General features: G+C 39.5%; 1 protein-coding gene across 1 annotated transcript; it reads right to left on the reverse strand.

Annotated features, from left to right (window-relative positions):
* Positions 1-4,108: 4,108 nt before the first annotated feature.
* Positions 4,109-24,736, reverse strand: gabra4 (gamma-aminobutyric acid type A receptor subunit alpha4). The gene is made up of 9 exons (XM_020595562.1): positions 24,347-24,736; positions 24,107-24,222; positions 22,932-22,999; positions 22,420-22,640; positions 21,695-21,777; positions 18,062-18,205; positions 17,328-17,480; positions 13,021-13,268; positions 4,109-9,049 (listed from the first exon to the last, which is right to left on the reverse strand). Exons 1-9 carry the CDS (start codon positions 24,433-24,435, stop codon positions 8,519-8,521), a joined length of 1,653 nt encoding a protein of 550 aa, XP_020451218.1. The 5' UTR covers positions 24,436-24,736; the 3' UTR covers positions 4,109-8,518.
* Between the last annotated feature and the right edge of the window lie 322 nt (positions 24,737-25,058).

Raw genomic sequence — 25,058 nt, forward strand, 5'->3', positions numbered from 1 at the left:
GGAGGCTGTCCGGAATGATGGTTCTGAACACCGAGCTGAAGTCCACAAAGTTGACCTGTGCATAGATCCCTGGGGAGTCAAGGTGTTGCAGGATGTAATGCACGTTGACTGCATCATCAGATGAAGATGACATTCGGAGGTTCAGGAGTAAGACCATGCCCCTAACATGCACCTTTCCCTGCTACCTGTCTATAAATACTTCTGCTTTACACTTGCAGAGTGTTTTTCTGTCTCATAAACGGCAGCCTCGATCTGGCTCACTCTAACCATGCTCACCTTCCACTGCCATTTGTGGACTCCATCTCACGTTCTGCTTCAGCAGATGAGTTCCTCTCCCCCATGTGTGGTCTTTGCCTTCCTAAACCAGCATGCCTGCCATGTGTCAGGCTTCCATCAGTGTCTGGGATGTCATCCAGTCCTGTCCACACCACAGGCCTCCATCCGGCATGGCGGGCTGACACCCCCTGCACCAGACCCCGTCCTTCTTCTGTTTCTGCTTTTCCCCCTATTCTTTCATCCCAGGCGCCAAGCCACCTCTTCCTGTTCTGTCACCTCTCTCGCTCCTTTCCAAGCATTTTACTCACTTTCCTGGCACTGAGCTGCCACTTCTCTTTTCCTCTGCAGGCACTGGGCTGTCTGTGGCCGTCTCATCCTGTACCAGCACCAGGCTGCAGTCTGCTTTCTCCTCCACTGCCTCCAACTGGTGTCTTCCTCGTTTCCCTGACTGACTCGCCTTACCTCTGGTGGCTCCTCTTCTATCAGCAGCAGACGCTTTTGGTGCCACCTCCCTGCATCCCTCTTTTGTCTGTTCATTGGGCAGTTTGTCTGTTTGTTACTCTTTCAGTGGTGGAGCTAAAACTTCTAGTGTAACACATTGTCCTGGTAGACCTGTGGCATCCTTTTCACTCTCTGTCTGCAGCTTTTCAAGCTGCTCTGCAAGCCTTTTACATGTAATTGTGTTTTTCTCTCTAGGACAGTGAAAAGAACACCTTGTAGATAAAACTTTGTGTTTTTAGTTCTATGAAATATTTAAATGAAAACAGGCAAACTACTAAAAATTAAAGCATTTGTCAAATTAGTCAAGTTTTATAGTGTTAGATGTAAATGCAGACTGTCTATAGGAATAAAAACATCTCCATGAATATTTTATAGTTAAACTGGTTGTCACATCTTGATTATGATGTTTTTGCAGTATAGGGCCTATACACTCTCAACTGCAAAACACATTTATGTTTGCATAAAGATTGTTTCATATTGAATAGTTCATATTATAGAAGTAAATTAGCCGAAGAAGAGCTGTTTAATTTGTTTTTTTGCTTGTATTTTTGTTCATTTTTAAGTACAAACATATACTGCATGATTCCCACAATGTGAATAAGCCTATTTACAAAGCTAAAAATAAGTTAGCATTTTCTGTTTTGTATTCTGATTTAGAAAAAAGTAGCTGACCAATTTCACAAATTTAAACGGGCTCAAAACTGGCATTTGAGTTGGATAAATTAGGACGTTAGATACACTATGAGTAACATTTTCTACATTGTGAAAAAATCACTTCGAAAGCTAGAACTGATAGTTTTTTTGTTGTTGTTGTTTTTGGACCCCTTAGGGCCGACATAACAAGCTGCAAACACAACCATGACATATTGTTTCTTTATAAAGTTGTAGCTGTGGCTACACTGTTAGCAAACAGTAGCTTGTACACATCCAGCAGAGCCTGGAGTTGTACTGTTCTACACCTAATGGATGTAAGTCCAGTAGTTGCTCTCCCTTTGCCCTCTTTTACTCACCAGCAACTCCTGAGGGACATACTGTAGCTGTCTCTTTAGCTACTAAATGCTCCAGCACATTCACCAGCTAATTGCTAACTTCATCTGTCTTTTTGTGCACAGCAGGTTGAGTACAGTAAGGTTTTCACTGGGTCTTCATTGAACATAGCTGTCGTGGCTGAAATGAGTTTGATGAGAGCAGTCATAGTGAACCAGAGCAGCTGTGGTCTGTGAAATCAAAACAATGACCTACATACTTCTAGGCACAAGCACAGCTTCAGTTGTCTGTGTCAAACGGTGATGAAACTGCATCTACTTGTTGAGACAGCCATGCCAAGCATCCCTTCATGCTAATGCTAACACCTTTTGAGTGAGCCAATAATTTAAAAAAAAATCCTTTCAACTCTGTCAATTGTTCTTCTCTGTCAAGCTTATCATACAGCAAAGCAGCAAGCAGTTTACCTGACAATTGTTCTTGGCCAGCAAATATTTATATTCATATCATTAAATCAGGGCACTAACATCACTAGCATACCATCTGCTGTGTTAAACCTTGTTTCAGAGGTAGATAACAGCCATTTCCATCTAACAGCTCTGATAAATCGACAATAGACCCACAGTATGCTACCTTGACAATCAGACTTGTTTTTTTTACCTTCAGTCTTTATTTACCGTTTTACTCACTAAACAAACTGCAACCAAGCTAACTGTAGGCAGCCTGTCCTCACCCTGCCCAGCACCAAAGAGCAGACAAACGAAGTTAGCAACTAGCCAATGGAGACATTGGAGCATTTAGCAGTTAAAGTGCCAAATATTTCCTGCTGGAGTTGGTGAAAAATGAAGCTGTGCTAAAAGGAGGATAACATTAATGTTAGATGTCCAATCACCAGTTGGCCAGAAACACGACTCCAAATGCTAATGTTGCTCTGTGTGTGCTGGATGTGCAAACTGGCAGTTGTTTACTAAGTATGTTTTCCATATCAGATATATAAAGTGATAACATTGTGTTTCTGGGTTGTTCTTCTGCTTCAAGAGCAACCAAGCCACTTGTTCACCAATTTCCAGCAGTATAACTGTGCTGCTGGCTAATCACCAACTCTGACTAACACAAATGGAAGGGTTCTCACATACTGTGCACACTTGCGATCTGTGTCTCCTGCTGGTGTCATATATACAGTACTTAGTACACTACTTATGCTGCCAATTTACCAAATAAAGGTACAATATGGAGAAGGAATTTGTCAAACATGTTTAATTATGTTTCTTCAAAGCAGTGCAAGGCCTACAGATGAAACATTATTTTAAATATATGTTCATCATCATATGAAATAATGTACAGTTAATACCATAAGTTGTTGTCCCCTCAATTCAAGGTGGCATCAGTACTACAGTAAGTACACAATACAGATTTTTCATTTTCACAAGTCCATTTCTTTCAGGCAGTGTTGCAGAAAATCATCTGCAAGTCACTGTACTTTTGTTAAATTATTAGCACAGCTCCAAGGCTGATTACTGTTTGATTATGAGTTGAGTTAAAGTTCATCTTAAAATCTTACATAATGGAAAAAGATACTCAGACCTTTGTTGTAACATAAGGAAGCTTGTGTACACACTGTAAGTAATGTTCTATGGTTTTGTTTACATTATTGCTCTCTGTGTATGGTTTATCGTATAGTCTGCTTTAAGTGGTGCTCCTGCTATTGAGCGTTATTATTAGCCGAGGGTATAACCAAGATTGTTCCACATCAGTGAAGCCTACTGGTGCAGACATGTACCAGCAGATAAGAAAAGATTTTTAGGCTCTTCACTTTCTCTATGTAGATGTTGTGACACAAGAAACACCCAGTGGCATGCCTTCCTTCTTCACCTGGAAGATTTGTAAAACCCGTGAATGGCTAGAAAATGTAATCCAAATTAGACCATATTATCTTATTAACTATCAAGGGCCTACACATTAATTATCTTGGCCTGTGGCATTCCAATAACTGGGTTAAGTGAGGTCTTATTACACATGAAACCACTCAGAAACATGGGCTGCATGAGAGATGAGCCAAAAGGCAAATCATTTCCCAATGTGACAAATACAGCATCAGGTAAAACAAAGGAGTTGTTGTTGTTGTTGTTGTTTAATTGCACAAAAATATACCACAGCATGTCTCTTAAAGCATGAATGGAGACACTGGTGATATGAGTTCAGAGTTAAACAATGTCTTGTGGCTCTTCCAAAACAATAATACAGAGTATATGAATGTCTAAGTAAGGCTGAAGCCCATTTCTGTCATAAACCACAGATACCTAAATCGCTGATCCCCCCCCCACCCCCCCAACTGGGAAGCTTTTGCCTGAAGGACTCTCTGCTATGAAGACAGATGAGTGATAAGAGTGTAGACCTACATTGTTACTGTGCTGGTCTCTAGAGAGAGGATGATTAAACTCGTGACATTAATCATTAATTCTTCAGTTTGCTGGAGACCCTGAACCCTCTGCCATCAGAACATGAGCACTTGCTACCCATAGATCTCTCACAGTAGAATCAAGAAGACTCAAAAATGAATGCAAAGCAGCCTGTTCTGTCATGTGTGCTCATACTGATCACCTGAAGTAGTCTGGACTCTGAAGCAAATCACAGCATTTTGCTCCCTCTAGTGGAAATAGATAGAAATGAATAGTTTTCTGCACAGCGTGATACTCGTGATTCAGTCTTATATCACACAGTGCATCAGCCAGGTCAGCCTTTTACTTTTCACCTGGCAAGATGAAACTGAAATATTTAGACTGTCCGTTAACTCATTTTAAATAAAAACAACATTTCAAAGATTAGACAGCATATGGCAAATTTCAACTGTGGATACTGCGTGTGAAAAAATAATGATCCTTCAACAAAAGACGAGAACAATTGAATCTTGTATTAACTGCATTACTATAGACTCTTTACTTGATGCTTTACAGGTAGGGTCTCAGTGTATACATTTTCTGTGATCATGCCTGCACAGTTCTCATACACAGAACAAAACCAGTGCATATCTGATCTTATTTAATTAGCAGTCTGTTGACAACCAATTAACACAGAGTGATTATATTGCTGTTTTAATGGAATGCAGCTGCACTGTATTTACCGCAGTTGCTGTACTGCATTTCAAGATGTACTGTATACAATACTTTCATTCAACTTTATATGAAATACACAAGTCAAAGTCACAGAGGTTTGTTAGGATGGTGAGGAGTTACTCTCTATGTCATAAAACAAGATCAGATCATCTTTAAATTATATTATTTTACAGTAAAGGAAACTTTGGAAATGTTGGCAGAAAACAGAGAATTATACCAATTCTGAAACGAAACAAACTTTTCAACCTCTAATTTAAAAAAATCTTCCCAATAGTCTATCATAAAGTGTTGTTCTTATGCTTCATTTCTATTTCCCTGCTATAAATTTGCCTGTTTTTCAGTGTGCTTAATCCAACAGTACGTAGCTTAAGGCAATGTGGGAAAATGTCCTGAACCAGTACTGTGCAGGATCTCCTACACTATTGAAAATCAAAACTTCTTGCAGCCTTACAGCCAGACACAACTACAGATGTGGTGACAGTCATGTTGAGTACATCCTCAAATAAGACTGTGTTCAGTACTCCCACTAGAGGGCGCGTCATGCCTTGGTTTATGCCAACAGTGTTCTAAAAGCACAATGAATGCCCCATTTAAAAGCCATTCTAGTTTTTGAAAAATCTACTTCAATGTTCTCAAACCATTTAAACAGCTGAAATGACAATGGCAGTGATTAACTGAGAGCTTGACTTCAGAATGTGGTTGAAATTTTCACAAACCTGCCACATGTTTCAAAATGGCAAAGTGAGCTATCTGAACTCTCAGTCTGTCATCTAGAACAGCAGATTTGTGTTGGGGGGGCACTAAAACCCACAACCTGGCATTGGCAAGCTCTGTCAATCATGCACACATTTAGAGCAGCACATACACTGAACGTCAATCTGTTGTTGACAGGGTCCTCATTAGCACGTGTGTTCTGTGTTTTTATGATGAGACACAGCTTGTACACTTTTGTGAGAGACAGAGAGGAGGATGGAGAGTGAGGGACCACCAGGGAGGTAATAATGGCAAACTCAATTTCACACATGACTGCACTGAGGAGAGGTGAGTGGCGGCGGGCATCTTGATCTGTCCATCAGCCTTCAGTTCTCGCAGCATCATAAGTCATGTTAGACTAACCGATCGACGAGGGCCAGCAACCCTGACTACCTGGATGACATGGCTATTAGAGCAAGAAACTAGACACCTGCTACACCACAAATCTCCGTGGGCACTGCTTCTCTTGTAAAACCACAGTTTGTCTTTTTTTACATTATTATGTTTTGTATCAGTTAAAAAAAACAAGATAATTAGTGAGCTTTATAGCTTGTCAACAGGAGGTGTTATGTATTATTCAGTCATTTCTCCTCTATTTTAATCATAGATGGGTCGTTCCATGGACACTGTTCAATTTGTCCCCGACATTTTAAAGGCAATGACGAGGCAGCATAAAACTGTCAATACTGTTTCCAATGGCTGAAGACATTCATTTAAGTGTACTTGTTAGCATGAAGTTAAATTAAATTAAATTGAAGTACAAATTACAATTTTAATATTTTTAACTGTTTTCTGTTAAGCTATAGTCATTTTTTCATGTCCGTTCTGACCATTACACACATTCGTGTGCACTAACACACATGGAGAAAACAGTTTTTTAATGACATTTTCAAAATGGATTTGTATAAAAACATGAATTCCTCATTTAGCTGCATGGTAAGTGTGATGCTAACTTTGACCACAAAGAGAATTTTGGCCATATCACTTTGAAATCTTCTGCCCTGTCATTCAGTTGGTTTACCTATTGTACTTTGATGGGGCAGAACAAGCCAACTCTGTTTGGTTATGATAAAAAATCTTAAAATTCTAAGGCCCAATTTGTGCAGTTGCCAATGAATGACTCACATACACTTCTGCTTTAATCTGTCCAGCTGGCTACATGCCTTTTGTTTTACATGCCCACAGTGAATTTTCCTTCTTCAAGGCCATTTTCGTTTTTTTAATTGTGTGTCTGATCATGTATTAGGCTCTGAGTGTTGCAAAAACACTAGTGACCCACACTCCATACAGTGCCTGCTGTACACATCCTGTGTAGAGACATACACAGGACTGAAGCTACTGCTAAACTAAATGACTGCTGGCTGCAGATTTACATTTAGTGTACACATGTAAGAGAGGTCTTGACCTTATCATCCAATTCTCAGCAAAAAGTTGAACTATTTCTTAAACAGTCTTGACAGGAAGAGCAGGGCTGGAGGCAGTGCTGCACTCAGACCTTTATTAGGATTTTTATGCATGCTGCCCATCAGCTAACTCTGGTGTTACCCACAGAAATAAAAAAGTATATGCTGTAATTTAGTGGGGTGCTCTGCTTAGCTCTACTTTGGGCTTCAACACAAACTATGTCCGGTGTGGTCGGCCGCTACTTCAATACTGTTCTTTACACCTTATCCAGAAATAATTTGACAGGTCTAACACCATAAGATGCCGTGGCAAAATGTATAGTGTGTTAAAACTGAAAAGCATATAGAAACAGGTTTATTCTTAGTCACATGTGTTATGCATAAGGTGGATTAACAGAACCTGGCTCCTGTTTGTTCCCTGTGGAGCCGCTGTCGAACAGTTCAGTCACATTCTTTGACTGTATATCCAAAATGCCTCTAAACAGTTATCTCACTATTTAACTGCTGCTGATCTACTGATAAATGACTTGTCTTTCTGTTCCCTCTGTTTGTTCATGATATGACTGTATTTTAACCACTGGCAACATCTTTGCCTACTGTTTGACATAAGAGAAGCTTAAATCCTACTGTTACAAGAATTAATAGCTCATTTTTACTACTTTCTACCTGACTGATCTCCAAATTTCATCTTTAGTAATTCCAGATTATTTAATCCTCCATGTATAAGAAAGCAGGTACTGTCCAAGAGAAGTTTTTCATGGCTGATCAGGTCCTGTGGATAGCTCCACTCTGTCTGGGTTGAGGACTTTCATTCTGATCAAATCCTATTTCGAAATCTATTCCATTTTAGTTTCACATCACTTGGTGTTCAGGAATTATAGTTTTTCCCTTTAAACCAGAAAATGACTACCAGCGCTCCACTGTTTCTACACTTAGACCATTTAACACCGTATCATCTAGCCTGCTGGCACCAAAGCAACAAGTCTTAATATTCAAATGGAAGCACACTGTAAATATAAATCAGTTTATCCTAATAAATGTATATACCTATATATTTACAGGGTTGCTGTAGTTTATTTCAGGACAGTAGTACACACATCTGAACATCTTGCCACTTGCAGGATACAAAAATAGGAAACTGAAAAAAAAATCCAATGCTTTATCTTGATTGCAGGCCAAAAGAGATCATGAGGCAGTTAAAGCCAACAGACCTTTAGAGTCAGGCATAGCACAATATCGTATAAAGAGGACAGTGGTATATTCCAGTGTGAAGGTGTTCTCTCTTGTTTGATTTGCTCCCATACTTGCTGTTCAAGGACCTTAGGAAGAAATATATAGATGTATTCTGAGTTTGTTTTCCAGGATTTTGAAGTGAGTACACTTTGTTTGCCAAGAACAACTGTTTCGTCTTATTGTTTGCAAACTCCCACAGTCTTTATCTGCTCCCCATCTGGTAAAAGAAATGATCTTCACTCGTATTGCCAGAGTTTATCCACCCTTAGCCACCACCATTGTGTCCTTTGATAAGTAAACCACCCAGTAGACCATGTTAAATGCACCAAAGGACACTGGGAAAAGGATCCGTGCATACTTGTCAATTTTGCTGGTTTCACCCATACCAGCAGTGGTGGGCTGGGAGCACAGCGTCTGCTTTTGCTCCACCTTGTTCGCCATCATCTGGATGCGTTCTAGCTTGGGCCCCAACAGGTGCTGCAGAGACAAGGAGGCGGTGTTCTGCTTACACGGCGTGTCTGCCATTATATCTGGCGTGGAAGCTGCAGCCTGGGGAGTACTATTCACCAGATGGACAGAGAAGGAGGCAACACTGAGCCGGCTCTCAGACTTGGGGCTCGAGTGAGAGAGGATGGAGGAGCTGCTGTTGGCTTTGCTGGCTAAAAGGTGCAGCGGTCTTGCTCTTCCTACTCTCGAAATATTGGTAGTGGACTGGGCTCTCGGGTGACTGCTCGACTCTTCATGATTCACCCGCTTTCTCAGGTTACCGTTGGTATCAGGATTTTGCTATGACAGAGGAAAAAAACATACTGACAGTGACAAATGAAAAGACAATCCTAAATAAATGGGTGGTCTTTCCCGAGATGACAATGTCCCCAACTGCAGGGAATGAGGGGGTCAATAAATGTTTTGATTAATATGAAAATGATGTGAATCAGATGCTGTGGCCTTCACAGTCACCAGATATCAGCCCAGTTGAACACACATGGGAGATTACGGAGCGACGTGTTAGACAGCATCTCCACCGCCATCCTCAAAACACCCAGTGAGGGAATATCTTTTGGAAGAATGGTGTTCATCCCTCCAGTAGAGTTCAGAGACTTTGGAGAGTCGATGCCAGGCTGCACTGAGGCCTTTCTGGTGGCACATGGTGACCCAGCACCTTATTGAGACAATATATGCTGGGTTTTCCTCTAGTACATCACCCGTCTGTAGCTATACATTTGAGAGGCACTGATAGGGAAGTTTACTGATATCTTCATGAAAACTACCAACGCTTTATTAAGATAGATAACCAATATCCAAAGAGTTTGTGTGGTTGTGTGTGTGTGTTTCAAAAACCAAAAACATGTACAGAATTAATTAAACTGTATTTATCTGCAATCACCAGCATAAGCTGCTATCATTAGCATGTCCATCTGACTACTTCTTGGGCCTTCAAATATATGATATACACACACAACTAGATATTGTGTGGTTACACAAAAGCCCCAGTCATGATAACACATTCACCATTTTCCCCACTGTGTGGGAGCTAGTTCATAATGCTTATCAGAGATTAGGCTAAAGCCAACAGCTGTCCTCTGATCTTTATTTGACCCAACAAGGGTTGTTTCAAAACTTACAAAGAATTTCTTTCTTTAATCTTCCTGAGTATGGGAATGGAAAGCTTGACTAGTATTGCAATACTTGCATTACAGATATACTAATGATATGTTTGAGATCATCTGAGATTCTTTAGAAACCATGTCTCCATTATGTAGTTAGTTCACCAGATAGCATGGACAAGTTTATTTGCCTATTAACGTGTCATAACATAAATACTTTAAAACCCATATTAAAATAAACCTTATGTTAAAAAAAGAAAACATGAATATCAGATCTCTCTCAAATATCAACATCAATACCAGCCTCTCAAATCCAGTATGTTTTTGTGTCTGATCATACATATAAAGACCTATATATTTAATTTCCATCCCTTGATCTGACTTAAGTTTCAGAGACTCTTCTATCCAATTGAAGTAGAAATTAAAAATATCACAATATCTCATCCAAATATTTAATATATTGATTCCAATCTGACCTGTTTACTCAATGACAGTATTATGCACATCAGGTTGGCCTGAGAAAGTCATTTTATTGAAATGTGGGGCTTTATAGGCCTCACATGTGTAAAAGTAATAACAGAAAGTTCAGGCTCACTTGTGTCTCTGCTCTGAAAAGCATGTCAGGCAACAAAAACCCTGTCATATTGATCTGATTACAGTCACCCTGACACAGATGGCCTGTATCTGGAAGCAGACGATGTGTGGAAACACAGATGTCATTTACCGAGGATTTCATTGGTTTCACACAAGCTTAATAACAGAAAGTAGGCAGCACTGCATCGGGGCAGTAATGCAGTGTAGCTTAAAAAAAGCTTATCCTTTGAGAGCTGATGTTTTGAAGCAGCAAGAATGTGATGCTGATACTAAGGCATTTGCAGGAATAATCCACATCAGTGAATCTGAAACAATCCAGTGTCACTCTGTCTCATGTTCAGTAAAGGAGGTGTGTGTGTGTCTAGCAAGGTTTGCTTTGCTAGAACCATCAACACACCCTGACAATCATGCCAGGTCCCCATGGTCACACCAACGACACTTGCTTTCAAGGTAAAGAGTATTAATTTTCCCCCCATTGCCAGAGCCTTTCTGAAACCTATACAGCTGCACCCAGGCCATGTTGCCATGGCAACCCACTAATCTACTGAAGTGCCTTTGTCACTATACCACGTTCAGGGTTGATTATGCCACACTAGGATTTGGACTGGAGGGGACAACTAAAAGTAATTAGTGTAAAACTGACATATGTATTGCTGAGTTATGTCAGCTTCAAAGATCAGTTAACAGTAGATTCCCACTGATCAGCCATGACAATATGACCACTGACAGGTGAAGTGAACAACGCTGACTATCTTGTTACAGTGGCACCTGTCAGTGTGTGGGGTAGTCAGCAAGTGAACAGTCAGATGTTGAGGTGTTGGAAAAGCAATAAAAACAGGCAAGTGTAAGGATCTGAGTGACTTTGGCAAGGACCAAACTGTGACGGCTGATGACTGGGTCAGAGCATCTCACAGACTGCAGGTCTTGTTAGGTGTTCCTGGTCTGCAGTGGTTAGTACCTACCAACAGTGGTCTAAGGAAAAATAAACAGTGAACTGGCTACAGGGTCATGAACACCCAAGGCTCACTGATGAGGTCGACCTACTGTAGATTAAACTTTTAAATTTCATTCATCCTTTTCAAAAGATTCCATTTAGTTTGAACCTTTGTTAAAATGGTTGAAAATACTGTACAGTGGTCTCTAGGAAGAGAAACATTCAGTGGCTATAGTGGTGATACCTAGAGTGGTGAGGCTGTTGAATGTGTCTAAAAACTCATCCTCCGACCACAGTTTTCACTTCTTTCACATATGGTTTTTACTGAATGGCCAACACACTTATGCTCTTCCTGACAGTAGAACTATGGAAACAGAGGATGCACAGTGAGCTGCAGAGTGACACAGGTGACAACCAACTGCCTCCCATGTACACAGTACAAGGCAGGTGGTCATAATGTTATTGCTGATCAGTGTATATATTTCACTGTATTTGTTTAGAAAGACATAACAAGGAAATATGCTCCATCCCTTATCTAACACAGTTCTTATACGCCACCAGAAACACATTCCTACAGTTAGCCCTATATGATTTGTAGCACATTCACCACATCTGACTAAAAGCTCTGGCATATTCATAAGTCAGTCCACATGCAGACTAAAAGCTCTAAAACAGCGCCATGGCATATTCATAAGTCAGTCCACATGCTGGATGTCACTGATCATGATGTTATGTAATTTGTTTTAACTTGCAGATTATGTCATTTTATCAATGTAGAATTTCAGAATCAAGGCTCCACAGCAAACACTAAGCCTGAGAAACATTCTGTGATTAGCAAAAACATCTGTTCTGTGGTTGTGGAACTATTTACAGAATTATTTTTTTCATTTTCATATTATCTCTATCTTATCCAAACCAGAGTCAACAAATTATCTACTGAACAAAAGCTAAATCTGTCTAGGCTGACTTACATGCAAGAGCTATGGAAGAGTTTAAATCTATAATCTATTGTTCACTTCCTTTAACACATTTAACAAGCACTTAGTTCAGCATGTCAACCTGAGGTTGACTGAACAATTATCTGTGCATCCAGGTTAAAAAAAAATAGACAGTGACAGTCTGAGAACAATTATTATAGTTTTTGACATAATCAATACATAATTTGTGGGAAATGTAAAATGCCTAAAACAATGATCATAAAGTAGCGATTGTGTGTGCCAGTTTATTATAGTCTAGTGCCCTGTTTGATGTTTGCTGTGAAAACATCTGAGCTACATTTTTAGATTTAGAACAGACATCTGGGATTTAAGCATGTTCACATTTGCAGTGCTAAAAATGATAACATTTTCATTTCAGTTCAATTTGACAAGCCTGGCAATATATGGAAGTCTAAACACGTCCTGGCATAAAATGGACTGCTTTCTTTACATTTCCGATCCTCTCATCACTTTGAGTAAGAGCACAGCTGATGGCCCTCAGGCAGGCCCAGTCCTGGTCATTAATAAATCTAAAGGCCAGATACAGTAAGCACATAATAAGTGACATGCTGTGTAAGTGCTCCTTGAAGTAAAATGCTATTAGATTATTTGAGGCGGGTCTACTTTGAGGGAAACAAAAATCACCTGCAGCACTTCCTCTGTGTCCTTGACCTTGACAGGCGTGGTTTGGGGTACAGGGGGACATTTGGCCAGCTTCTTTTTGGTCTGTCTTGCGGTGAAGTAATTTACAGCAGCAAACTCAATGAGGGCAGAGAAGACGAAGGCGAAGCAGACAGCGATGAACCAGTCCATCGCAGTGGCATATGAGACCTTAGGGAGAGAGTGGCGAGCGCTGATACTGAGTGTTGTCATGGTTAGGACTGTGGTGATACCTTCAGTGGTAAAGAAAAGACAACAATATCAATCAGCTGAGTCAGCATTGTTTCATATTTAGCTGTATGGGGTAAGTATAGTTACATTTATGTAAAAAAAAAAATTATTGTAATACTTGTCAATGCAAATCACTTATAGAATGAAATACTGAAAAGTACTCTCTTCATGTGAATGGTGTTAGTGAACATTTGCAGTGTTCAATAGCCTGTGTACATTCGCATATTTCATTAACTGATGGCAAACCAAATAGGTTTGGCTCTCTAAAACCAGAGAAGTATAAACTTTTGTTTGGTCACTTGCGGGCAATGTAACAAGTGTAAACACAACATTGTCATATTATCACCTTATAAAACTGCATGTCTAACAAAAAGCTGACTATTTACATATCCAGCAGACACAAAGAACCATTAGTATTCATTTGAAGTGTATTTTGCGCTACCTGTTACATGTTAGCTTAATATTGAGTCTCTTTTTTTCTCTGTTTTGGTCTACATCAGCTCCTTAAGGAAATATTTGGCTCTTTAGCTTCTAAATGATCCATTATGTTCACCAGCTTGTTGTTAACTTATTCTGTCAGTCATTTGAAGCTGCAGGTAGCACACTGTATCAGATGTTTCCTACTGACAACACCTACCTGGTCAGCATCAAATGAACAGATAAAGAAAATTAGCAACTAGCTGGTGAAAAATGTGGATATTTAGCAGCTAAACATACAGATATTTCACTCAGGAGTTGGTGGAGATCAAAACAGAACTAAAAGAGGAATAATGAGTAAGTTAAAAGTCTCACTTTTAGCTGATAAAAGTAAGGTTGTTGAGTAACCAAAACAATGAGCTGAAAAATGCTAAAAGTTCCAAAGAGCTGAGGGGAACTGCCAGTCAGGTGATAATTTTTGTGGCTTCATCACTACAAGCAACCCCTTTAATGTTACACATAATAATTTAATCCATTGTCAAGAACAGACCATACTCAGAGAGTGCAACTCTCCACCAAGGCAGCTCAGCGTCTCCATAATGGCATTCCACCTAAAAGAAATATTCCCATGATAGTTTGACCCTCATAATGTGATTCCTTGGCCACGCTAACATAGCCCTAGCATTTAAAATCACACTGATATTTTTTTTAGTTTGAAAGTTTTTCAATAAAAATAAAATTTCACTAATGGCAGTTTTTTCAGGCTGTAGCTCATCGCTTGACACCCAAATGAATCAGCAGAGTCTCAGCTAGAATTTCATCATACTGTAGTAGTATTTGTGTCACAGTACTGAGTTTTCCATGAGTCCTATCAATGTGAACAATCTGGATCACCCCAATTAACATAGTGATTAACAGATTTAAACAACCTTGTTCATCTTGACAAAAATCTTCCCCATATTACATATGGAAAGTCAGCTAGAGGTAATCAGGCTAACTAGCTAACCTTTTTAGAGTTTATTCAGCACAGTACTAAAGAACACTGAATCCATCATGGGGCTGAATGTCAAATGGTCCTCATTCACTCATCTCTGTACAAAAAAAGAGAAATACCATAAAAATAAAACAGGGCACCAACCTGGCCAGCAAGCCAAATAATAGAAGGTACAGTATAAGCTTGTACCTTATCATGTCCTTAGTATCATTGACCAATAGCAATAATGTGATTGGGAGAAAATCGCCTTTAAGTTGTCAATCTAGAACAGCCTGTGCTGCAGAGTCCTTGCCAAACATAAATTCGTCCGCGGTTCCTGGATGTGACCACCATATAATTACCTGTCAATCAAAAGCAGTTGGATGACATTGATAGGTGAACCACAGCTTAAGGCCACAGAAAGAGGACAGTAACCTCTAATATAAAGCTGTATATAAACTGAAATGTTTGATGGATATACTGGATATACTGTAAAGGGTTTTGTTCCTAACCTGGAACTAATGGTGATAAGAATCAATGATATCAGAAAAATCTTATGTACTGTAATTAAAATGCATTTGGGTATTTGTATATATGTAAATAATTACCATTTTTCCTCAGACATCATTTTGATTGAAGTGCTACAGTTGAGCTAGCCCTCACTTAATTAGATCTTTATACCAACTTTCATTTTTACCTCCACAAAATGACAAGATTGACAAGAACCTGATCCCTGAAGAAACAGTTGGAAAAGCTGGGTGCCAAAAGTCCAAACTGACTACGCAGTGGGGCGGAATTCCATTGTTGTGACACATCTTGCAGAAACAGCCAGGACACGGCTGTGTGCTACACTTAACTGAGATGGGCAACAATCAATACCCTTAAAGTCTTTTCTCCTGTAAAATTAAATCATGATGTTTTAAAAACTTCCGACCCGTTAAGAGTTTTCTTCGTACTGCACACTTAAACACTAAGAAACGAAGAGCAGTCAGAACTTGGAATCACAGCCCGTATACATGGATTTTACAATGTAAATAAAATAATTTAAATAACAATGACTGGGTTCCTCATTAAATATAACAGTCAGCTTATAGATGGAGCCATTTCGTGCCAACAAAGTACAAAGACAGCACACAACCTACTCCAGCGGCTTTGTTAAATACTGTGTACAAAGTAGACAATACTAACCTTTCATCATGGTTTGCATCATTTTTTTATATTATGAAAAATATCAACCATGATTTAATTTAATATGTATTACAGACACACAGCAAGTTTCCACCATGAATGGATCCTTCAGACTGACAAAAAAGAGTAACTGAAGAGTTTACACTCTCACACAATGCATGCTGGGAAGTCTTCAGACCATGAAATGGTAAACAGCAAATATCTGTAAAAGTATTGTAAAATTATAATTGTACTTTAACTTCTTTAAAGTATTATGTTCAAAAACTGAAATCTTTTTTATGGTAATTCATGGCCACACGGTGTTCCTGTTATTTTCATTTATTTTATTTTATTTATTTATTTTGTTATTGCCTGAAGATAAAGGAATATGTCCGCTATGTGATTTGAGTGTCAGGTCCAACTGTCTCCTCCTAGTTATCCTGACAAACTGCTTCTTCCACTAGGGAAGTTTATTGTTTGGTGGTCACTATTACTGATTCAGTATGTTGTCACAGACTGAATGATTGCTGCTGCAGGCCAACAACATGCCTCTTACATTGCATTACAGTACATTACAGGGGATTTTTCAAACACAGGGACCCAAAAAAGAACAAAACTGCAGCACTTTTGACAGCTCTTAACTGATCTACAATGCTTTAGTAAATTACTAATTAATCACTGATAGACATTTTCACAAACAGAATCAAGGTAAACACAACATGAAAAGCCAATAATATTCAATAAATAATACCGAATGATAGTTCAGTAACAAAACCCTTTAGTAACACAACCTTCATCATACAAAGTCTCATACTGTAGCTGTTCTGGGAATCATTAACAAACACTGACGCTCATGTTTTTCTTTCTCTTTCAAAATGGAGGCCAACTGTCAATGTAATTATCTGTGAGCGACTTTCCATCAAGTGGAGGAACATGAGCCACTGACTATCAGAGTTAAAGGTCCCTTAATAAAACAACAAATCCCATCTACACTGGTCCAGTTTGAGCATCTCTGTGTGTGTTCCTCTCTATTGACACACATTAATCAGTTTTTTTTAGGACAGAGAGCCAAACAATGTACAATGGGAGCCTGGAAGAGTACAACTGGGTCAGAGGCCAAAAAACTGAAAGTAACAGTAATGTGGAAATGGTCCATAATGCAGTCACTTGTCAAAATCTAATCTCTCTCTCTCTCTCTGTTATTATTATATGTCATCCATAGTTAAAAATAAAATGTAGTTATTCACTGGAATACAGTAAGATGGGGAAAGATGTCTATAGTCCTACTTGGAAACCAGTAGCAGTGAATTTGCATTTCTTGTTAAAATCCTCAGGTAAAAAAAAATATGATCCCATAATCACCACACACTGCAACGTCACCTTGTTGTGCAGAGTGAAGAGACACTCAGGCTCTGATTGCTCTGTGGGCATGCAAGCATCAAGTAAATAAATGGAGAGGAGCAGAAAGGCTGTGAAAGATGAGGGATGTGTGAGGTCTACATACCGAAGACTGTGCGTGCTGGCACTGATTCTTTATTTATCCAGAAGGACACTTGAGAGAGGATTACTGTCATTATGCAGGGGATATATGTTTGGATCATGAAGTAGCCTATTTTACGTTTCAAAGGGAAGTAGACCGTCATCACCACATATTCACCTGGAGGATCAACAGAAATAAATTAGTTTGATTCATAAAGAATTTAAAGCTGCAGGCTGACAGGTTTCAGTTAATGTAGCTTGAAACTGACGTTAAATGTCATATTTTATATGATAATTTTTCATGGTCGTCTACGTTTTAAAGGCCCCTATCCATTATCACCAGACTCTACACATGACATCCATTGCATGCTATGGTTTCTAAATTTATGTGAGCCATGAGGCCCTCAAAAATGCCTCAGTTCATACTGTTGACAGTGTTTGAGTCTCTGAGACCGGTAATGTCAGCTAGTTATGATCCTGTAGACTGACTGTCATGTCGGCCAGAGTTAAAGAGCCAAATCTGTCCAGTATCTACCACCAGAGCTGCATTTGTACAATATATACCATTGTCTTTTGCATGAAAAATACAGCATAGGCTCTGCAAATACACAAAATTTGAAAAGAAAAAAAAAACACACAGACACCTGAACATCCTTTCTTTCAATAAAAAAGCAGGTTTTATGTTTTTTAACAGCAGCCATTTAAGTTCTGAGCATTCAATATAATTCAGCTGATGGCTCAAAAAAGGACAAGTCTCACCTGTGCAGGATGTAATTGTTTCACTGGAGACCGTCGCATTGAAAAGGTCATACTGAACAAGACGGGAGCAATTAGGGGGGACCTCCACTGAATTCTGAGGTCCGTTGGTCCATGTATAGATCATTTCTGTTACAGGATAGGCATCTGTGGGCAGACAGCACAGCCACACCAAAATGAGTCACTTACTGTGAGTTGTCAGGAGTGCAGTACAAAAAACAAGTCAAGATGTAGATTGTGGTTATGTTTGCATAGCTGCCAAGCTTTCCAAATACTGTCCTTGTTTTTGCATGTATGCTATATACATTACACATATTCTTACATACAGTACATGTATTTTCAGATTGAAATGTTTTGTAAATGTTGCTGTTTGACTAAAATGTGCACATTTTATATCTAATATTTAAAGCAGCTATAATCAGTATTTTTATTCTAACAATGGATCACATGACTACTTGTATCTGAAAAGTGTTGCTTATAATGACAGTTCTCACTCGACCGTTCAGTGAGTGTTTTAGTGTCCATAAGAGGATACTAAAACTTTCCGCTGACTGATTATATTATTAGGGCTACAAGCTCAGTGTCGAATAGTAAATTAACAATGGTTTTAATTTTTTGTAGTTGTTTGCCAAGGAGGCTCTTTTATCATATGGCACTGAATTAGCACTGACTGAATTATAGCTTTTATTTCATAATAGAAAAAAATAAGATGACGCCTGAGATCCACTCATTCTTTATATCCACTGAAAACAAGAGAGTGTGATGGAGTCACAGAGCTCCCAGCTGTTGTATTTCACTCACTAAAGCATCATATTAACATCTAACTTTAACTCATAAAATGTTCTTTTATTTCCTGCTGTTGCTTCCTCAACAGTGCCTCTCTGTATTACTCTGGTGAAGCTGGACATAACTAAAAAATGCCAGTTATCTTAGCTTGCCACTCCCTATGGGACTCCACATCAGCAGGATGCCAACTGTGCTGCCAAAATGAAATGACTCTAGTGTGTCATGGAGTGGAACGCAATGCCTGTGCACACAAGTCCAGATGGAGAAGCAGAAAGGAGAAAAAGAGAGGGAAAGAAAAAGAGTGATGGAGGAAGAAGTGAAGGCAGGGCAGACGGCGAGAACATTAACACACACACACACACACACCAGCTATGGAAAATAGCTGCATAGGTCTGTGCTAACCTGAGGCAGAGGAAGGGACTCTGACCTTTCCTTTGCTTCAGGCCACATCAGAGCCATGGTCACTTCCTCCTGACTGGAGGCTAGCAGCAGCAGAGCAGAATGGCAGAAGAAGCAGGATGAGGAGAGGAGAGAAGGATGGCAGTAAAACAGAGAAATTCATTTGTCCTCTGCAATGTCACCACGCTGGGTAACTGACGGCAGTTTGGATGAGTTTAAAAACAAAGCCTTTGTCTTCTCCTTCCTTTTCTTTTGGAGAAGTAATCTTCAAATCCCTGCTCTTCTCTGATAAGATGGAGCTGCTCTATTTGAGAAACTCCTTTATTTGAGATAAGTCATTTCTGCTGACAGGTAGGCCACTTTAACACTGATGCTGAGTTAGGGTTTCACTGTTCACAATGAAGAATGAAATGCTTCATTATTTAGTTTTAGCATTCAGTCACTTTATGCTCAGCTACTCAGCAGAGGACTGAGCTTCAATACAAAAAAATGCTTTCAGACAAGTCAGAACAGACTTTTGGTCTGACTTCCTTACCTTCCTAAAATTATATTTTACATACACTTGTAAATAAAACTATCTTTCTCAAACTAGTCATAAATGCATAGCAGCCAAAACACTTGACTGAGATGAACAATAATTACTTCCAACAGTGTTCAAAGAATAGTTTGCACTTTCTCACTGAGAGTTACACTAGTAGATACCATTGATACCATTCTCATGTCTGCTCATACTGTATTTTCACACATGAACTCCTGACTATGTCTATGAAATCAGTCCTGGACTTTGTCCAGAAGTTGCCCTTTTAAATATGTAGCAGGAGATAGCCCATGTCAGACACGTTCTCACCTACTGGTCGGTTTATGCCAGGATCGGGGGGGTGGGGTGGAACCTGGGGACAGGGGCAGGACATGACGCAGTCATATTAGTTAGTAGTTAGTTAGTTAGTCTGTAATTTGGTCATAAACAGCCTCTTGCCATTCCTTAAATTAATCTGACGATTCTGGAGCCAGCTTTTAACGACAGAAGTTCCTGACCACATTGTGTTTCCAATTAGATATTTTTGTTGACACCTTCACTATTCTTCTTCACCATCATCTATCTGTGTTCTTTCGGGTTCATGCCAGTCACATGATAGAACGTTATCAACACACCCACTAACTCCGTGTGAATACTCCAGACAACACGTTGCTGTATTCTCACATGGGCTCACTCCAGCCCACTTGGACCTTACGCAAACTTTGTACTAGGGAGTGGGCAGAGTAAAGTCCACTTAAGATCCAGGTCGACTGACTCAGACATTTGCATTCACACACACAGCTCCTCCGAGTTATGCCTAGATAATTTCAGGGCTCCAGTGCATGTCTGAAAAGGCCTTTAAGAAATTAAGTTAACCCTCAGTAGCTGGTTATCTTAGCTTAGTTTTAAGACATGAAACAGGTGAAAACAACTCGTAACTTGTCATTTTGCTGTAAATCAGTAAACTTTTGAGGTGCTGATAGGCAGATTTTTTCATTTTGGACATAGCCATTCCAGCTGTTTCCACATTTATATTTACCATTTTCAATAAGAATGTTTCCTCCTGGGAACATTATTCATCAGTATAAAATAAATGTAAATTTTTATGCAGATGACACCCAGCTATAGTCATTATTATTATTATTATTATTATTATTGTTGTTGTTATTATCATCATTATTAGGCTTAGCATTATTATAAAGGCATGAGAGTATAAGAGTGGGTTCTATAAAATAAAACTTCACTGAAGTCACAAATGAAAATTGTGCTCCCTCCTGTTTTGTAATGGAAAGGAGCAGGTCTCCTGTGAAACAACACCAGGTTAGCAAAATTCATTATTGAGGGTGCCAGTCTTATCAGCATTGGGTTTATTTGTTTACTGCTATTTGGGAAATGACTCAAGTACAAAGCTTCAGTGTGAAAATGAGTCATAAATGAATGAAATACTATGTGGAATTCCTTTGAAAACCTTTGTACAGCAACATGAACATACAGGTGTACAGTAAATGGCACCTGTTGCATTGCTTTCCTATATAAACTTGCATGACTACTAAACCTATATGATTCTGTAAAACGGCCAGAGGTCAGGCTCTGAAATTATTTTGTGTTTTTGGAGCAAATTAGGTTTGACTTCCTTGTTCAGAGGCACTGCAGCAGTACTGGGGGCAACACAGATGTATTAGCCACCAGCTGGTTCCAAGTGCACACCTGTTTTATATTGTCCTGTCAGAGCAAATCAGCAAACATCTGGTTGTTGAGCCCTTACCTACCATTTAAAGAGCCAGCGCACAATAAAAAGAAGATTACCTAAATTTGTGTCAGTTAATTTGTGCCATTATTTTGGAACATAAAAATGTGTACTGACAGTACTCTCTCTCCATCTCACTTTCTATCTGTATGTTTGTCTGGTTTATTTACACATATGCAGGACTTACAGCTTCCAAACCGGAGGGGACATATATGTCCATCCATGGGGAAGTCCATGAGCCTCATAGGACACTCAGCGACAATAGTCAACCTGTTGCAGTACAAAGAAGAGAAGCTCAGTATAGGACCAAATAATCACATGCACACACATTCATGGTGGGTTTTTGCAAGTCAGGTACACCAAAGTTTTGGTAATTGATTTGCCAGTTGCTTAGTACTGTTTAACAAAGGGGGGTGGGTTTCACTGCATACTATTCCTGATGGAAGGACTGATGGCCTGTGATAGCTGCTAGCATTTTACTTCTGATATAAAGACATATCACTGATGTTGAAAACATTAATGATTTACTTATACCAAACCTTTTCTCTAAAAAGGCAAATTAGCAGTTACTTGACAGCTATACTGAATATATAAAGGTTTGGCTGCCTCTGCACAGCCATGTGTTTTTTTACACTGTAAGACTAAGTTTGATATAGCAATTCTGCTTGATTGCTTTAAATTATACAGTCTTCCTTCTCTCTCTTCTCCCATGCTTTTTAATGAGAACACACAATACAGAATACAAATTATGTTAAATTAGATCACAAATTACCTGTAGCATGTGTAAAATGGCAGAAAACATCATTACTGAACAAACTATGTGATCCAGGGTAGGCTAACATTCTGGTATCCCATCCACTGTTTAATATTAATAGATTATATTTGGTTGTAGAGTTAAGTATACTATAGTACCTCATGCTGTAAAGAACAGTGCCATTGCTCATGATGCGGAAAAGCTTGTTGGGGGCTGTTATATTATGAGCCACTGACTTCTTGCCGTTCCTGAAAAAGGTGTCCGGTGTCCACACCTTATTCGCCATCAGGTTGTTTAGCCTTAAAGTCTCATTTGTCAAATTGTGCCTCAGCCTAGAGTCCTCCCATGTCTGACGAAAGAACATGTCCACTGTGTACTCCTAAGAGAAAAACATATGGAGCTGGTTAATTGGTGGGTAGGCTGATAGTGCTTCATGATTTTCTGCATTAAAGTTGAAGAAAAGATAAGTAGAAAAACTATTTGTTTTCCACATAAATATAAAATAGTAAGGGTGTGTTTCCCAGCTAGAGCAATACTTTTTCTTTATCCTCTGCAAACTCCACATTTAAAACAAAACTGTGTGAACATAGAGTGCATGTATGTCGTAGCAATATTAATATAACAAATATATAAATTGCTATTTGTTTATGCCAATGATTTGGGTACATACCATTTCAACATCTGAGACAGGCCCAAAACTTGTGACACGAATATCAGTCTTGACCTCAGTCGCAGGACCTAATGGAACAAAAAAGCGTTTTAATCAGTCTCCTGTTTTAAATCCTTCCATGTTGCACTATGAGACATAGAGAGGCACCAGTCTTATTCACACTCGTCTATAAACTGTCTTTATATGCCTACAGTCCATCAGGATCATACTCTAAGCACATGCAGTAGCTTATTTCGTCCAGAGCTGTAGTGCCTCTGCATAAGGGAAATTTAAAAATAGCCTAAAAGATGTAAAAACATAATCCTGTGAATAAATATGAAGGGAGACTGGTGTTACTTATAAGTACAGAGATAAGCACATTAGGCACCAATACCCGCACATTTCTGTTGTTCAAGCTTCTTTACACAGTCAAAACAAGGCATCTCTTTTAGAGTAATTCTAGTAGCATGTCCTACTTGCAGGCATGATGCACAAAAACCAAATCAATAGTCCTACTTTTAGCACTGTGCATTCAGCCTTTTCCCGTCAACATACACAGGTTTACATAACTGCGCTGGTTTAAACGTACACGCGCTGGTTCCGCGCTTCAGGAGGAAAATCTACTGGGCTAGACGCACAGGGACAAGCGTCGGGTGTGTTGTCAAACACTTGTCCTTAGGCAACACGTCACATGCTGTACAATAATACAAGTCACCCACACAGAGAGAGGTCGACTGGTACAACCACAGCGCTGGATGTCTTGGAGGAAGAATCCCTCTTCTGTTGCTTTTCCTTTTCCTTACACAAACTGGAAGATGGTAACGCTCTTTGAAGCAGATTTGTGATTTTTAATTTTAGGCATTACAAAAAACTGACTTGATTTATATTACGTTTTGGTGCTCACTGGTGAGTTTAGGGCGATTGCACTTTTTTCTTACCTCCTATAGAATAAATAATAAGTAAATAAATATATAATATTGAGAAGATTTAAAGTGTTCTATGGTTAATAGGTTTAATGCTGCATTAAAGCACTTTATGGTGTGTTTCACTCCCATATACAAAAGTAGAATAAAAGATAAATTAGCCTTTGCTTTCTTTTCATTGAAAGATGTTTCTGGGATTGCTGAGCGTGTTTTACATATAGACAATGTTTGCGCACATCAGTTGTCTAAAGATCGCATTTCTTTTCTACATACCTCCGAATCCAGGTCGCAGCCTGTTGTCATAGCTCTTCAGAAGTGTGTTTAAAATGCCAGTAATATTCAGATATATCTCTTCATTTGTCCCTGTCTGTGCAGAAATTTCCTTTACACTAGAAAGCAAAACAAACAAACAAAATAAACAAACGGAATAGCTGAACTTCAGGGCTTAAAACAGAAGCATCATTAGTGTCGGACTGAGCCGAGCAGGAGGGTTCAGCTCATACTGTGACTCACCAAGTCGCCAAGCACATAAAGTAGAAGAGGGTCCGAGCAGAAGCGGGGCGCATCGCTGTCACCATCTCCTTCTTCTTGCCAGAAAGCATCTCTGCATGCCATACTTCTAACCTCTTCCCATCGCACCACGCCAGATGCCTATGTGCCGGGGAGAAGGAGGAGTCGGCGGCGACACACAGGGCAGAGCGGCGCAGAGGGGAGGGAAGTGGTGAGCCTCTCTCCTGGTCCCGCAGTCTCTCCGCCACACGCACGGCGCACGCACACGTACACCTTCATTCCAAACCCCGGTCGCCTCTTGTCCGGACCCGAGCTGCTGCTTGTAGTTGCATCCAGCGAAAGAAACTGTCCTCCCTCTCTCCTCCTCTCTCTGCCTTGCCTCTCTGTCTCTGCTTTCTGCTTCTCCTTCTCTGCACACACCTGCTTTGGTCAGGACACGGATTAGACATGCACTGCTTTGAAATGACTTAAACAGAGTCACATCTCTGCAAAAGCTGGAAAAAAAGAGGATGCAGAATGTGTAGGCCTGTTCATCTTCTTAACACTCATCTCAGGTGTTGACCTTCCTTATGAAGTCTTTAACAACACAACTCAGTTTATTTGTTTTTTAAATTTAAAGGCTTGTTTTCATTTTTCCCAGCATGCCCTTTGACCTCAGCATCAATCTGCACCTACCGCTACTTTGAGGCATGTTATATCCAGTCTAGCCTCCACG

The sequence above is a fragment of the Monopterus albus genome, unplaced genomic scaffold (genome assembly GCF_001952655.1).
Source record: "Monopterus albus unplaced genomic scaffold, M_albus_1.0 scaffold27.1, whole genome shotgun sequence".
In the NCBI taxonomy this organism is placed as follows: domain Eukaryota; kingdom Metazoa; phylum Chordata; class Actinopteri; order Synbranchiformes; family Synbranchidae; genus Monopterus; species Monopterus albus.